Raw genomic sequence first — 16,965 nt, 5'->3', positions numbered from 1 at the left:
AAGGTAGATAATAAATGGAATATTTTCTAATTGCTTTCCTATGCTCATAGTCACAAACATACACCCACTTAATGAAAATGCCCTCTTGTAATTATTTTAATGTTTCTAAACACATCTCTACATCTGTAAGCATACATTTTAAAAAATAATAAAACAACACATGCAACAGATTTTTTCTTGATATTATTATTTTTCTAGTACTCTTGCTTACATATTTTCTTCAAATTTCTTCATTTTTCTGAATGTAATTATATTCATGTCGATTTCTTGACAGTCTACTATGTGAACATAAATATTTCCATCTGTGTCACCAAGGAAAATGTTTTCTTCAGATAGAAATGAAAATGTAAATACACACACATGCATGCACACACACACACCTTTTCCTCACCAACTTCATTATTCCAAAGAAGCATAAACCATCTTCATTGCATCCTTCTCTCTATTAATAATTAAGAATGCACATCAAGTGATACTACAGGTAATTAGAGATTTCTTAGGCCAAAACAAATGCTGTGGCTCACTGCTACATGAGTCTGAAATGGAAAGTGAATCCTGACTATATCTATTTGGTAACGTGTTGGTATGATGCCCAGATCTAAAGTGAGCGTATGATGTATTTCTTCAAAGCTTTTTATTCTCTATCCCTCTTTTTGATGTGGGACTTTTAAGACTACACTGGTGTGTGCCGGGTGAGTTCAGCTCACGGTTTTTACTCAAAATAGTTGCATAGAAGAAAAGGAAACCTTAGCATGTATATACCCTCAGACCATAACATTAAATAGGGGGCTGATATTAAATATTTTGGAAATGAAAACCATAGCATGATCCCTTCCTAGAGAGTAGAGTGTGCTGACAGAATATATCTTTCTAGAACTCTTATTAAAGCCCCAGTGACCTCTTTATTCCTCAGGCTGTAGATGAGTGGGTTCAGGGCTGGGGTAACTATTGTATAAAACACAGAAATGATATTGTCTTGTCTGGGGCTGTGAAAGGAACTAGGCAGTACATACATGAATGTGGCAGCCCCATAGAACATGCCAACTACAGTCAGGTGTGAAGAGCAGGTGAAAAGGGCTTTCTTCCTGCCCTCATTTGAGGGCATATGTAGCACAGTGAACAAAATTAGGGTGTAGGAGGCCAAGATGGCAGCAAGAGGAGGAATAAGGAAAGTCACACCCATCACATAAACCATGAGTTCATACTTGGAGGTGTCTGCACAGGCCAGCTTCAGCAGCGGAGGGATCTCACAGAGCAAGTGTCTGATCTTCCGGGATTTACAATAGGAATACTGCATGGTGTAGGTGGTATATCCTAGGGCCATCAGAGATGCCAGGGTCCATGATGTGGCCACCATGAGCCAGCAGATGCTTGGCCTCATGAAGATCATGTAGTTCAGAGGGTGACAGATGGCCACATACCTGTCATAGGCCATGAAGGCCAGAAGGAGGTCCTCTGCACCACCCAGTGTCAGTGCCAGGAACATTTGGAAGGCACAGCCCTCAAATGAGATGGTATTGTCCCTGAGCAGAAAGTCTATGACAGCTTTGGGAGTGACAACTGAAGTGAAGAGGAGATCCATGAGAGACAGCTGCCCAAGCAGGAAGTACATAGGCACATGGAGACGGGCATCCATCGTGATGACCAGGAGCAGCAGTGCATTGTTTATCAGAGCCAATGCGTACAGGGCTGTGAATGTGGCACAGAGCAATTCAGGAGAGCCACTGTCATCCAGAATGCCCACCAAGATGAAATCATTTCCCAAGGTGAAGTTCCAGGGCTCCATTATATGTGACCTCCTTGGTTGCCTAGAAACAGATAGATTTTTTTAGTAGAAACCTTTCTAAGGGAGTTCAAACCACCTTAGAATTATTGAAGGTCACTGTGGAGTGATCTACAGGAGTACTGTATAATGGCCTTTTCCTTCATTAGCTAAGTTAGTTGTATGGTTTCTGAATATCAGAATATTTTTATTTAATTATGATACACATATAACATGAATAATATGAGTTAAAAGAATTTTGAGAATTGAAAATTATATTTTTAATGTATCAATATAATACTCATAAACAAATATCTACATAAATAAATGTAAGTATGTCTATCTCTACATTCACAAACACATACACAGATATTGATTTAAATGTTGTTCTGGTCAAAGTCTACTTCTGATTACTATTTGTATTTTTAAGTTTTATTCATAAAGAAACTTTGAAATTTTATTCCATTGACCTCAGATCTTAAACTATTAGTTTTCATTTAATCTTCAAATACCTCCCTCTACTAACTGAGCATAGTAGTCATGGGGTGGTTGTGCATACTACTCTTGGAGGGGGTAGCAAATTCTAAAGTGATATAAGTCAAAGATAATTTTTGTCTTAAAGATAAATTGATAAGACTAGGACAAAAGCCATTTGTTCATCTGAAGATGATGACAACGTATTTTGGAAAAAGGAGGCAGAAACACAGAAACAGCACATGGAAGATTTTCTGTTTCTACTATATGATAAATGGAGCGAGTTACAAAGGTGGTATTACCTGAGATTCAGAGCATCAATGTGGGCATGAAAATTAGTTTCCCATTCTCTCAAATCTTAGAAGTACAAGGAAGGAAAACTGCCAAGCTCTGTATTCATATGAAATTGCTATTTGAAGAAATTGAGAAGGAAATGACATGATGTGTGTGTGTGTGTGTGTGTGTGTGTGTGCATGTACATGTATATGTGTGTGCATGTATATATATGTGTGTGTGTGTGTGTGTGTGTGTGTGTATAAAGGCATTAATTGTGCATGTTTCATAGTTGTAGAGTAGGAAACAGTCCCGATAAAAGATAAAACATGTTGTCAACTTTACCTTTTTTATAGCATTGCTCCTGAACTGAGTTTTTGTCATGGTGATCTCGGATCATGTCTTATGAATAATATAGTCCTAAACACCTGACATTGCAAGCTCATGTGTTCCACTTCCTTTCATTCACACAGTCACAGTGAATTCCAGTGCACCTAGAACTGCACTTAGTCTAGGCCACTCTATAGGTCTTACCTCAGAAACACTGTCTGCAGGACCGTGTTCACCTATTAAAAGAAGAAAGGAGACCGTCAAGAATACTTGCTGTTCTTCCAGAGCACCTGAGTTTAGACCCCAGCACCCACATCGGACAGTTCCACACCACATGTAGCTCTAATTCCAGCAGATCTAACATTCTCTTCCCGCCTCCACAGGGACCTGCACACACTTAGCAGAAACACAGATATATACACATAAATAAAGAGAAAGTAAATCTTTGAAATATATATATATATATATATATATATATATATATATATATATATATATATATATATATATATATATATATATATATAAAGCAAAGGGTACAACCAAAGCCAATTCTGAACAGTGTTTCTCTTATATATAAGAATTCAAATGCCTTTTTTGGAGACAGGGTCTTACTGTGTAGCGTTGGTCTAGACTTGATTTTGTCAACCTGATTGACCTAAAATTTCCAGAGTTATTTTTTTATATATATTCAATAGAACATTGCAAATAGAGAAAAAAGTGAGGTAGATAATTACTTAGATTAATTACATTTTCTGTGCCAGCTTCTACATAAAGTTTCAAAGAAGAGAAACAAATCCTGGGCTGTTGTTAAGTCCTGGTGTTACCAGGACTCCAATTACTCCCTCCCTGCCACTTTCTATTAGTCAAAACCTGATTTCTCTTTTCAGTTTATTGTCCTTTTTCTCTGCTTTCTAAAGAGAAAGGATGGAGGTGTGCACACTATGCCTGCAAGAGGGAGAATCCACTTCTTGAATCAGCTTAGCAATGTAGGGACCTCACAGGAAGAGCTTCAGGATGGGGTGAGATAAACACAGAAACACCACCATACTTTGTGGAAATGTTCAGAAGAACCTAAGCAGATAAAGCTACAATTTTGGAAATACTTTTGCATAAGTGTCTGTATCAGTGCTCAATGTAGTCCTTTTTAAAATTAATTTCAATTAGTTTTTCTGTGTCACTTTCAGTGTCAAGTAGGCATGTGAAGAATTTCACAATAACATTAGATAGTCCTGTTTTAGGGTCCTATCCATTCTGGGCCCATATCAGACTCTAGAAGTCCAGGTAAATCCAGGTAAAATGAAAGTAATTTTATCAGAAGCCCAGTCTGAGGAATTCTCCTAACTTAGTTGTGGCCAGAGGATAGAATAATTTCAAGTGTTTATAAATGTAAGAATGTAAGAACAGTTGTGCTCTGAAAACAGAGACACTAGAGAATCTGAGACAGAGCAGTGCTCATGCTGTTTCTCAAAGCTTTTGACCCACACATATTGCCTAAGTCAGAGTTAGAGCCCTTACCTCCAACACCAAAATGCAGATTCCAGATAATACCAAGTGCTGTGAGGTTCCTTCCAGAGCTGAAGAGGTTCACAGTGTTAGATGTGTTTCTTGCAGCAGCTATCATTAAGACTGTGAATCCTATGGCTCTGCAGTCACTGCCACCACTGGTCCTTCCTCTCTGTGAAGAATATGGGTGCAAGCTGAAATTTAGAGGAGAATCCTGGGGAAGAGAGAATGAATCCCTCAACATGATTCTCAACTACCATCAAAATTAGAACACATTTCTGAGCCCTGCAATAAGATATTGGCTCAGGAAGACTAATATTCAATATCCATAGCTATTCATGAAATGCAAGTCAAAACTACATTGGGATTCCATTTGCTACCTTCAAATCATAATTCATCATATTATTGGTCATCATCAATAAAACAAACATCAATTTTGATATATTTTAGTCCATACACTAACTTTTATATATCCTTTCCTGCAAGGGTCTGCTATATAAGATAAGCCCAGTAGGGATTAGGAGAGAGACAGATAGGCAGAGATGTTCAAAGAAGACCAACTACTGCCTAGCCTCATTGTCCCGGGGGCAGCAATGAACACTATTCTTGTCCTGAGGGAGACTTGACTGTCTTCATCCCAAGCGGCATGACCTTCCTGAAGATGCTGCCCATGGAAAGTAGATTTAATGAATTCTCCTAGGCATATCTCCCTTGCAAGGCACTTCTGCAAACTTCACCCTTTAAATTGGCATTGGGCTCTGAAGACCTTCTGTCCGACTGGGCTTTTCTCAGGAGCTCCCTGACTAAAGACACTGTTCTGGGAACTGTCATAAGCATTAAGAGACTGCTGTGTAGACCCTGTCTGTAACCAAGGTGTCTTACGCTGTCTGTGAGGACTTCCTGCTCTACTTCCTCCTGTGATTCTCATGTGTGGATGTTTACCAACTGCAGGGAGGTAGCCAAGAAATCTGCAGACATCAGGTCTTTCTTCATAAATCTCTAGGCAGCATCAACACTGGTTTATTGAAACTTCTCTTGTAATTTCTGTTCTATTGTGCTTCATTTCTCTGCTCTTGTGCGTGTACTCATGTGAGTGTGTGCCTGTGCAGTCTGCAGCCACAGCTCCATTGCATCCAGGTAACACAGGATACATGCTTCAGCCTTCACCACTCTGAGACAGACCATCTTCCTACCCACCTGGTTCTTCCCTCATTCTTTGCTTTCAGTCTTCAGACACGTTTCTCTAGAAAATCCTGGAAAACAGTTCCTGGAGACTCTGTGGCTTTTTATTTTCAACTTTAAAAGCACTAAGTGCCATTGATGTTAAGAGATATTAAGGAATAGTGATTATTACTTCCTGTCATTTTTTATGTTATTTTTATATTTGAGTGGTTATCTTCTTTGGGGTTTGATGAAAGAAGGTAACTATCTTGCTTTTTCCAGGGTATAGTTTCCCTCCTTGTATTGAAGTTTTCCTCCTATTATTTTTTTGCAGAGCTGGGTTTGTGGAAAGATATTGTGTAAATTTGGTTTTGTCATGGAATATCCTGGTTTCTCCATCTATGGTGATTGAGAGTTTTGCTGGGTATAGTAGTCTTGGCTGACATTTGTGTTCTCTTAGAGTCTTCATGAGATCTGCCCAGGATCTTCTAGCTTTCATGGTCTCTGGTAAGAAGTCTGGTGTAATTCTAATAGGTCTACCTTTATATGTTACTTGGCCTTTTTCTCTTACTTCCCTTAATATTCTTTCTTTGTTTAGTGCATTTGGCGTTTTGATTATAATGTGACAGGAGGTATTTCTGCTCAGGTCCAGTCTGTTTGGAGTTCTGTAGGCTTCTTGTATATTCATGGGCATCTCTCTCTTTAAGTTGGGAAGGTTTTCTTCCACAATTTTGTTGAAGATATTTGCTGGCCCTTTCAGTTGTAAATTTTCACTCTCATCTATACCTATAATCCTTAGGTTTGTTCTTCTCATTGAGTCCTGGATTTCCTGGATGTTCTGGGATACAAGCTTTTTGCATTTTGCAAAAAACACGGAGTCTGCTTACTGCTAGCATATTACTCCTGAGCACAGGGCTTCTCCTGAAGTAGGATTGATATATCCCAGGTTACTTCATTGAAGAAAATTGATTTTTTTTTGTTTCCCCAGCATGTATTGGTTACAAATGACTTCTTTGTTAGGGTTGGAACTTTGTACCTACTTCTCAATCTCTGAGATTTTCTGATTTATTTATTTTTCAACACATTTTCTTTTTTTTAATCCGATATATTCTTTATATACATCTCCTATTCTTGATGTCACAGTCTGAACTCAGTGAGTGATACTGTGTGCATTCATCCTGCTGTGCTCTTTGGATTCTCCTAAGACCTTTGGCTCTCACATCTTTTCTACATCCTCTCCTACCTAGAAAAACTATATTGCTATAGTCCTCAGGCCCACTCAGGTTTCCACTTCTGAATAATTTACATGTTTATTGACAAAAATTTGCTATGAATAACTGGTTTTATCTGGCAACCTTGTCCCATACTTCATTTAGAAGAGATTACAGCTGAAGATCTGCTCTTTTGAGTCTCTTTGAGTCTCCTACTCACCTGCACCTGTATTCTAATAGCATACAAATAATTTAAATTTAAACTTTTCTCCATTGCCCTTGACTATAATTATAAAATCTAAATGTATTCTGATTTGCCCCAGCATCAAAACCAACAACCTCATCCCTTTCAGTTACTGGCACTATATTTTTAACCTCTAGGTTAGTAAAAGAAATATCACAAAATGAATTTTCATTCGCTTTCTTCCCCACCAATTATCTATTCACATTAACTTAATCCTTTTTCTTTTTTCTCTTACTAATTTTGTTCTTTTTATAAATTAGTGCATAAATTTATAGTTTTTTTAGTACAATCACCACCAGCCCGCTTTTATCTCACTCCTACTCTTAGGAACCCCAACATGTACTTTCCTCACATTCATAGCTTCTTTTTGTTTGTTTGTTTGTAGTTGTGTTGGGAGAATAGGTATGACTCTCATAGATTCACATGTTTGAATGCTTGGCCATAGTGAGTGGAACTGTTAGGAGGAGTGACCTTCTTGGAGTAGGTGTAGCCCTGTTAGAGGATATGTGACACTGTGGAGGTAGGGCTTTGAGGTCTTAAATGCTTATGCATTTAACTTATGCTGAGTGAAACACATTCAGTCTCCTTCTGCTGGCTCTGGATCAAGATGCAGAACTATTAGCCCATCTCCAGCAACATACTGGCCTATATTCTGCCATGCTTCCCATCATAATGACAATGGATTAAGCCTCTGAAAAAGTAAGCCAACCCCAATGAAATGTTTTTCCTTTATATGACCTGTAGCTGCCCAGCACGGGGGTGTGGTAGGGAATCTCTGTGAACTCTCAGAGTACACAGGATGGGGAAGCCTCCCAGGAGTCAATGTGCATGACCATAGCCAAGATGCCTAACAGCTGGGATATAAAACCTGAAGAGGGCACCTCCTGTAGCCAGGCAAGACCCCCAGTAGAAGGACAAGGACACCAATCCACCCACAAAATTTTCAACCCAAAATTTATCCTGTCTAAAAGAAATGCAGGGACAAAGATGGAACAGAGATTGAAGGAAAGGCCAGCCAAAACCCAGCGCAACTTGAAACCCATCCTGTGGGTAAGCACCATCCCTAACACTATTAATGATTATGATGCAGACAGGGGCCTAGCATAACTATCCTCTGAGACTGAATCAGATGCAGATACCCACATCCAAACATTGGTCATAGGTTGGAGGCCCTTATGAAAGAGCTGGGAGAAGGACTGAAATATTTCCTGCATCAGGAAAAATCTGGAAGTATCTACAATACAATTGTTATGACAATGAAAAACATATCTGGGTATGTGGATGTATTGTCACCAAAGAAATAGACTAATACACCAGGTTCCTAGTTAGAAAATATTAACATTTATTTAAAAATGCTAAATTTTGAGAATGTCTGTATAGAATGAAAGTAGCCACCTTCAAAATTTATGAGCCTTTTTAAATAAAAATGGATTTTGACATCCTAGAAAATTAAAAGATTGAATTATAAAGAAAACTGAAATATACATCACAGCTGAAACTACAGTAACTAAGATATAATAAAATGAGTGAAGACTGACAACAATGGATCAACAAGCACATGCTATGGCAGCATTTCAAGATAATGAAGAAAAGAACAGTCAAGGCATTAGATGAAATAGAGATATATTTAGTACAAAATTTACCATATTAATACAAAGGAATATATTTTCCTAAAACAAATTTCAGATATTGCTGTTACCAAATGATTAACAGATTCTATGTCATCTTTTACTCTGGATTTTTTTTCTTTTTTCCCAGGCTCTGTTTTCATGTTGCTACAGCATCAATAAATGGGATGGAAGCACCACAATTTACACCAAACTTAGTATTCAAGAGCTATCACATCTCCATTGCTTGGATGCTGAAGAAAGATAGTTTTGAAATTCCCCCAAGAGCTAATCATGCATCATTTTGAAACTTCACATCTTCCACTCTATGTCAAACTTGAGATTTGTATATGTAGAGAATAGCTTATCTATCAAGACACTGAAATCCCACATTTTTTGGCTTGATTTGTGGAGATGGTATAAGCAGCTATTGTGACAAGTTCTTATCAAATCTCTCTGTTTTTCTAATTAAAGATTTTAGGTATTTTTAGAATTTTTTATTTTATTTTATGTATGTGGATGTTTGCTTACATGCATGTATGTGTACCATCTGCATGCCTAAGGAGATCAGAATGAGAACTGGGATATACACATGATTGTGAGCTATCGTGTGGGTGCTGGCAATAAAATCTGAGTTCTCTGAAAAAAACAGCAAGTGCTCCTAAGTACTGAACATTTCTCTAGTTTTATTGTAACACATTTGATTTTGTATTATCTGTGACCCACAGTTGAGAAGTTACTGAGAAATTGTGGCACAGAAAGCTTAAAATGTTTATTATCTGGCCATTAATGAAAATTTTACTTTATTAATTTAAGTAAAAGAAAGTTAAACTTAAAAATAGAATATTTCCATTACATTAATTTGCAATCAAAGGAAATTTTACTTATAAGAAAAGACGTAAGTGATATTAAAAGATATTTTTTATTTAAATTAGTTACAAATTTTAATATTTGATTATTTTAGTTAGTAATTTTACATCCTCAAAGATGATACTATGATGTAGTATATTTAAAATATATAATCACAACACATCTATATCTCAATTTACTGGATTTAGTCATGTCAAACATTAACTATTATTTTCTAATATTTTATTATATCCTTTAATAAATTCATATAGTATTTTTTAACATATGACTTCTCAACCCCAACTATCCCAGATCTTCCCCCCCATTCCATACCTACTCAATTTCATGTTCATTCTTTTTCATTATAATAAGAGTATTGAAACTCTTCTTTTCTGCTATTTTAGATTGCATAACACAATATTACTGACTATATCAATCTACAGGTAATATAACACTAACATGTATTTCTCATAACTGTGATATTATTAAATGATATTTTATTCATTGGATGTTTTATACATTTGTATAATATATGGGATCATATTCTTCCACCACTACTTCATTCCAACTCCCCCTCCCAACTCCCCCTCAGCTTCATATCCTCTTCTGCATGTTATAGTGCTACCTACATGTGCTTGGGTATGTGGCCATGGACTGGGGTTTGGGCAACCTGCCTGCAGTAATAATGACATAAGAGTTGTTTCAGATACAAGTTTCAAGGATCAAATACATTGCATCACCTTGTACTCTTTTAAATGTTTAATACACAGCTGATACACAAACTTAAAACTAATGTCCAAATATTACAGATGACAAGTAGGACAGATTCAAACTCATAATCTCTGCAACCCCTTCTTTCAATTCTCTAAGATATTCCATCACAATATTGGACAAGAGTTGCTGAATTATAAATGTCAATATACCCAGAGGATTCCCCACCATGTAATAAGGATACATGCTCTACTATGTTCATAGCAGCCCTATTTATAATTGCCAGATGCTGGAAAGAACCCAGGTATCCCTCAACAGAAGAGTGGATACAGAAAATGTGGTATATCTACACAATGGAGTACTATTCAGCCATTAGAAACAATGAATTCATGAAATTCTTAGGCAAATGGATGGAGCTAGAGAACATCATACTAAGTGAGGTAACCCAGACTCAAAAGGTGAATCATGGTATGCACTCACTAATAAGTGGTTATTAACCTAGAAAACTGGAATACCCAAAACATAATCCACACATCAAATGAGATACAAGAAGAAAGCAGGAGTGGTCCCTGGTTCTGGAAAGACTCAGTGAAACAGTATTTGCAAAACCAGAACGGGGAACTGGGAAGGGGTGGGAGGGAGGACAGGGGAAGAGAAGAGGGCTTACGGGACTTTCGGGGAGTGAGGGGGGGGGCTAGAAAAGGGGAAATCATTTGAAATGTAAATAAATTATATCGAATAAAAAAAAGAAAATAGTAACTCAAAAAAAAAATAAAATAAATGTCAATATTCACATATTCAATTCAACAGCAGAAGAATTACTATAATCATGTTTCACACTCCATGATCATTCTAGTGTACAAAGTTTAAAAAGCCACAAAGCATCTCCTAGACCTCCTTTTCTTAACTAATTCTATGCCTGTTCCCATGAAACCTCCAGTCTTCAGGTTGTTTCATCAGCTGGGTACAGTCTCGAGAACTGAATTCAAGGCTCTTTTCAATTGAGGCTTTTCAGCTGTGTATTCCAGTATTTTTCTAACTACATGTACAAAAAAAAATTAACTGTTTGAATGAGAGTGAAGCTCAATGACAGCAACACAGCATTCTGGATTATACTCCCAGCACTGTAAATTAAAGCCAATTCTTTCACGTTGTTTTTATCAGTTAAATGTGTTGTCTCTCTAAAGGCAAAAACTGTTACATTGAATATCTCAGAGAAGAGATATAGGAAAATACAAATAATGAAATATAAACAAGTAGCATAAAATTAGAAAGTTTACAAGAAGTCCCTATTTCAAGTCTATTCAACTATCATGAACATTATATTTCTCTTTCTGAGAAGCAACAATATAAGAAACTTTATTAAGATTCTACTATTCGACTACTCTAGTATTAATATTCTACTATTCATGCACTTTCTAGTCAACATGGGTTAAGGAGAAATTACCAGACTGTAGTATAAATATGTAATGCTATTTACTCAAGTCACTCAAAAAACATTATGGAATCAGGCTTACATGTTTTAAAAAAATCAGTAATCTGAGATACACAAATTTAAAACTAATGTCCAAATATTACAGATGACCAGGAGGACAGATTCAGATTCATAATATCTGCAGCCCCTTCCATCAACACTCTAAAATATTCCATTATAATATTAGACAAGATTCACTGAATTGTAAATGATAATTTTCACATATTCAATATACTATGTGTAGATGATATAAAAATGGAAGCATTATAGTAGATACTGCTTTTACTATAAAATGTTTGATTCTCTGTTTAAGAAATTTGTTTTAGTTCTCATATTATCATGCAGTTTTATAGATTAAGCAACTTAAGATTACTTCAGTACACATAAGAATTTCTGAATTCCAAGCACTACTCTCAACAATATGGCATCTGCATATCCCAAGGTAATTTGAATTCTGCACTCATAAACTAAAGTTTTAAATTTTCTTACATCTCCTCATACCTATGAATGATCTAATAAAATGAAGCCTACTTACATTTAGATGGAGAGAGTATTTTACATAGTTTGTATTCCCATTCCTATAGACATAGTACACACATACACTTACCTCATGAGTATGAGCTTCCAAACCCTGAGTAGATAGTTACTGCTTAAAAGCATATAATGCTCCTGTAGAAGACCATAAGCACCCATGTTGGTCAGGTTACAATTCTAGCTCCAGGACATCAGACACCTCTAGCTTTCTCAGATACCTGTACTCATGTATACATCCCACTTATATACACATAAAATTAAAAATAGAACATTCTAAAAGAATTTGAGTTTCTTGTAATTGTTTTAATATTTCAAATCTATTTATGTATATGTAAGGCTATGCTTCTTTTTCAAAATTTTGACCAAATATATATATATATATATATATATATATATATATATATATATATAGCATATATATACACATATGTAAAATACATTACTGTATTTTTAGCATTTTAAAACATTTTAATTATGTTTTATTCATTTATGTTTTCACTTGTAATTTTGTGCCTAATTTAAAAATTACTTGGTTAAATATTTCAATAAAAACTAATAGGTTCCATCTTTAACACTTTGGGCTATGTTACTTTAAGTTTCACATTTGTAGCATCAGTGTGAGCATGTCTCAGATCAGGCATCTGATCTGATGCCTGTAATCAAATGTAATCATAAACCTATTAATTTCTCTTCAAGCTATTTTCTTCTAAAGAAATACAAAGTATTTTCTGTGCCTTTTTCTTACTATTAACAATTAAGACCACAGATCAAAGTGAGCAGTGTGCTTAGCGGCTACTGGGGACTTCTCAGTTTGTCTCACTGTTACATGAGGTTGAAATGGAAAGGGAATTCCCAACTATATCTACTTGGTAATTTGACCAGATACTTCCCAACCACAACATGAACCTATCAAACCTCTATATACACCATTTATACAATTGAAAGTAAAGGAAAAAAAATAAAGCATATGTATTATCGCGAATACCTATCGTGTTAAAGAATGACTGAATATCACAATTTAGGTTGGGAAAGAAATATTCAAAGGCAAACCATAAATCCTCCTTAAAGAGTGGGATGTGCTGGGAGGATATATCTGCCCAGGACCCTTCTCAAAGCTCCAATAACTTCCTTGTTCCGCAGGCTATAGATAAGGGGGTTCAGAGCTGGGGTGACAATTGTGTAAAATACGGAGATGATATTGTCTTGTTTGGCACTATGCAATGAACTGGGTAGGACATACATGAAGGTCGCAGCACCATAGAACATCCCAACCACCATCAAGTGGGAAAGACATGTGACAAGAGCTTTCTTTTTCCCTTCATTTGAAGGCATGTGTAGCACAGTGGACAGAATTAGTGTGTATGATGTAACAATGGCAGAAAGGGGGAGTAAGAGGAATGTCACCCCTGTCACATAAACCATGAGCTCGTATTGGGAGGTATCTACACAGGACAACTTCAGCAAAGGCAAGATCTCACAGAGCAGGTGCCTAATTTCTTGGGACATGCAGAAAGGGAAGTGCATTGTATACACAGTATGACCTACTGCAGTCAGAGATGCCAGGATCCATGATGTGGACACTATGAGCCAGCATACTGTAGGACTCATGAAGATCATGTAATTCAGAGGATGACAAATGGCCACATACCTGTCATAGGCCATGAAAGCCAGAAGGAGGTCCTCTGCACTGCCTAGCATCAATGCTAGAGCCATCTGAAGGGCACACCCCCCAAAGGATATAGTGTTGTCTCTCAAAAGAAAATCCATGACAGCCTTGGGGGTGACAACTGATGTGAAGAGGAGATCAATGAGAGACAGCTGCCTCAGGAGGAAGTACATAGGCATGTGGAGTCGGGCATCCACTGTGATAACAAGGAGCAGCAGTCCATTGCTGGTTAGTGCCAGCATGTACAGGGATGTGACTATGGCACAGAGCAGTTCTGGAGAGCTACTTCCATTCAGAATCCCAACCAAGATGAAGCCACTTTCCAAGGTAGAGTTCCAGAGATCCATTATGAGTGGTATCCTTGATTGCCTAGAAATAGATGTACTCTTAGTGCAAGACATTGTAAGGTATTTAAACCCACATCTGAATTATTGCAGGTCACTGTGGGTTGACCAAAGCAATACCATTGAATATCTTTTCTAATTTCTGAATTATGAAAAACCACCAACTGAATGGGCAAGAGACATAAAAGTAATGGCTAAGCATGTAGAATTTGCTTTCTGTAAGGCATCATAAAGAAAACAGACTAAACCATGTCTAAAGTTGAAAAGTTGTAGAGGACTTGGGGGTTTGGAAGGGGTGTAAATACAGTACTTACTGTGAAATCCTCAAAATAAATAATTTTTCAAAAAGGAAAAAAAAAACCTCTCTTCATAATAAGCAAAAACACTGGATATTAATTTGAAATCCATCTGTGCAAAGGGTTAGAAATTTTCAAAGAAAAGAAACAAAGCAGGATTAAGTAAGGTAACAATAGCCAGAACACTAGATACTGCTGCCTGCTGCCTGCCTCTGAATCTAGAGACACAATCTCTCTATTCTATTCACTGTTCTATTCCCACTGAGTCTCGAGAGAGAAACACTAGATGGTTCACACTAGGCCAGTTGAAGAAAACTCACTTCTAGGAAAATGATAATTGTACTGGGATCTCACATCAAGAGCTGTCATCAAGGCTGAGATGGAAGGAGGAGCACTGCTAACCTTTACAGAAGTTGTCAGAAGAACCGAAGGAGAAAAGGATGAAATTTGAAAGCATGCTTTCATAAATATTATTCCATGTCACTAATTGGTATATTTAAATTTTCAAATTTATTTCTAATGGCTTTTCTGTAGTATTTCAAAGGCAAGGAGTCACATAGATAAAAGAAGAAACTTCAACTAATATTAAGTAACTTTGATGTGAGGTACTATTAATTTAAGCATTTTCATTAGACTCTAGGAGTCCAGGGAAATCCAGATGTACTGAGACTCATTACCTGGGACTTAGACTTCTATTAACTCAGATCTGACCCATGTTTAACAATGACTGATATTGTCTCTACTTGCACAGGCTGGTGTGCAGACAAGGTATCTAGGGAACAAATAGGAGTGAGTCAGAAATTAGAGAATTTCACAACTGACAGACAATTGAGGTCTTCAATCAGTTGAGTACCTAAATACTCAAAGTCTAAATCAGAAACAAAGCTCTTCCTTACCTCTAAAAGTAAAAGATACATATTCCAGACCACTCAAAGTACCTTAGGATTGTTTGGTGAATGAAGCTGGCTGTATAAAATTCTGAGGAAAAGAGGTTTGTCTGAAGGATGGGATGAAGATCTGTGGCTATCACTAAGATGAAGGGGCAAAGGCCCCTCTAGCTGCTGGCATTGACAGTCCTCTACTGGAGGAAGATTGGTCATCAGAGAATTCAGTATGAGATCCTTAGAAAGCAAGAATATTAATCTTCCATTATGTCTTCCATCCAGTTTCTATGTGGGAGAGTCTTACTGAATACTACAGTTCTGGATGAATCTTTGAGTGTATGAACTCAGATTTTCTTGTCTCATTCACTGCAAGGCTTCCACGGTCTAAGATAAGTGCAGTAAAAAAGCAAAGCAGTATGGCAAGACTGCTCACAGAAAACCAGTGATGCCTAACCTCATTGTCTCAGGGGCAGCGGTGGAGTTTCAGCTTTGTCCTGAGGGAGGTCTGACAGTGTCATCCTCCCAGGCGACATATTCTGTGAAAATGCTATAGGAAACTAGATTTTAATGAATTCTCCCAGGCACATCCCCTGGACTGCCACTCTGAGCACTTAATTCATGACTTTGGCACTTGAGTACAAAAACCTATTCTGTCCCACAAGGTCTTCATCAGGAGTTCCCTATGGGAGAGCTGGTATTGAAATTGGTATTGAAAACTGTCCCAAGCAATAAGGAACCTCAATGCAACTTTTGTCAAGTTACAAAGGCTTTCCCAAGGCTTCCATAAGGGTTCCACTCTCCACCTGCCCTCCTGCACCTCTTGTGTGCACTGTGATCAGCTGTATGAGGCAGGCACATACGTGTGTGAATAGTAGTAGGTCTTCTTTCAATAACACTATTTGACCTTCTCATGATGTTTCAACTCTGTTCTCCATTTCTGCATCACAAGTATGTTCTTTCTTATAACCTTTTTATCTGGTTCCCTTCAGTAAATTATTCTATCTGTAAATTTTTAGAAAATTGCCCTTTGGGAGAACATATTTTCTGTTTCAAATTTAAGAAAAAAGTAAGTGTTTGTGATAAAAGGATCGATGCAAAGTATTATACAAAATAATAATTTTGTATAATTATTATACAAAAGTAATAGAGTTAGCTATTGATTTTTATCTCTTTAAAGGCAACATACTCAACATGAGAAATATTATTGAACTCCTAGTTCAGTACTGCTGTATCTGAGAACAATATTTAAAAGGGTAGTAAGTTTGGCCTAAGAATATGGTTAAATGTCAGAACATATCGCTCAATGGTTGGTGACTTGCCTACCATGTCCAAGACTCTAGATTCAATTCCCACTGTCACAAAGACTAAGAATAATATGGATTTATTCTAGTTTCCAGTGAAGGATTTCCTTGAACCTCTGGTGTAAGATGCTAAGTGGTTACTGTATAAGGGAGAGGATTTGAAAGTCCTTCTAATCATTTGCATGCTCAGAAAAAAAAGCAGGCATAGAAAATTTAATATCTAATACAATTACTTCAAACCAAATAAGAAGAGAGAGAGAAGGACACTATATACTCATTAAAAGAAGAGAAATATCTCTGAAAAGTTATTACAATTCTAAACAATTATTCACCAAACA

The 16,965-nt window shown here is 36.8% G+C and overlaps 2 protein-coding genes across 2 annotated transcripts; both read right to left on the bottom strand.

Annotated features, from left to right (window-relative positions):
- Positions 1 to 835: 835 nt before the first annotated feature.
- Positions 836 to 1,786, bottom strand: LOC127680232 (olfactory receptor 2AG1-like). Its single transcript, XM_052175781.1, has one exon. The coding sequence runs from the start codon at positions 1,784 to 1,786 to the stop codon at positions 836 to 838; it is 951 nt and encodes a 316-aa protein (XP_052031741.1).
- An 11,412-nt stretch (positions 1,787 to 13,198) lies between these two features.
- On the bottom strand, positions 13,199 to 14,149 carry LOC127680221 (olfactory receptor 2AG2-like). Its single transcript, XM_052175778.1, has one exon. The coding sequence runs from the start codon at positions 14,147 to 14,149 to the stop codon at positions 13,199 to 13,201; it is 951 nt and encodes a 316-aa protein (XP_052031738.1).
- Positions 14,150 to 16,965: the final 2,816 nt, after the last annotated feature.

The sequence above is a fragment of the Apodemus sylvaticus genome, chromosome 1 (assembly GCF_947179515.1).
Source record: "Apodemus sylvaticus chromosome 1, mApoSyl1.1, whole genome shotgun sequence".
NCBI classification, from domain to species: domain Eukaryota; kingdom Metazoa; phylum Chordata; class Mammalia; order Rodentia; family Muridae; genus Apodemus; species Apodemus sylvaticus.
The sequence above is the reverse complement of the archived record's forward strand: the minus strand, read 5'-3'. Positions and strand labels throughout refer to the sequence as shown.

Bases quoted from the DNA above. Each gene is read 5' to 3' on its own strand.
- LOC127680221 (XM_052175778.1), bottom strand. From the start codon at position 14,149: ATGGATCTCTGGAACTCTACCTTGGAAAGTGGCTTCATCTTGGTTGGG.
- LOC127680232 (XM_052175781.1), bottom strand. From the start codon at position 1,786: ATGGAGCCCTGGAACTTCACCTTGGGAAATGATTTCATCTTGGTGGGC.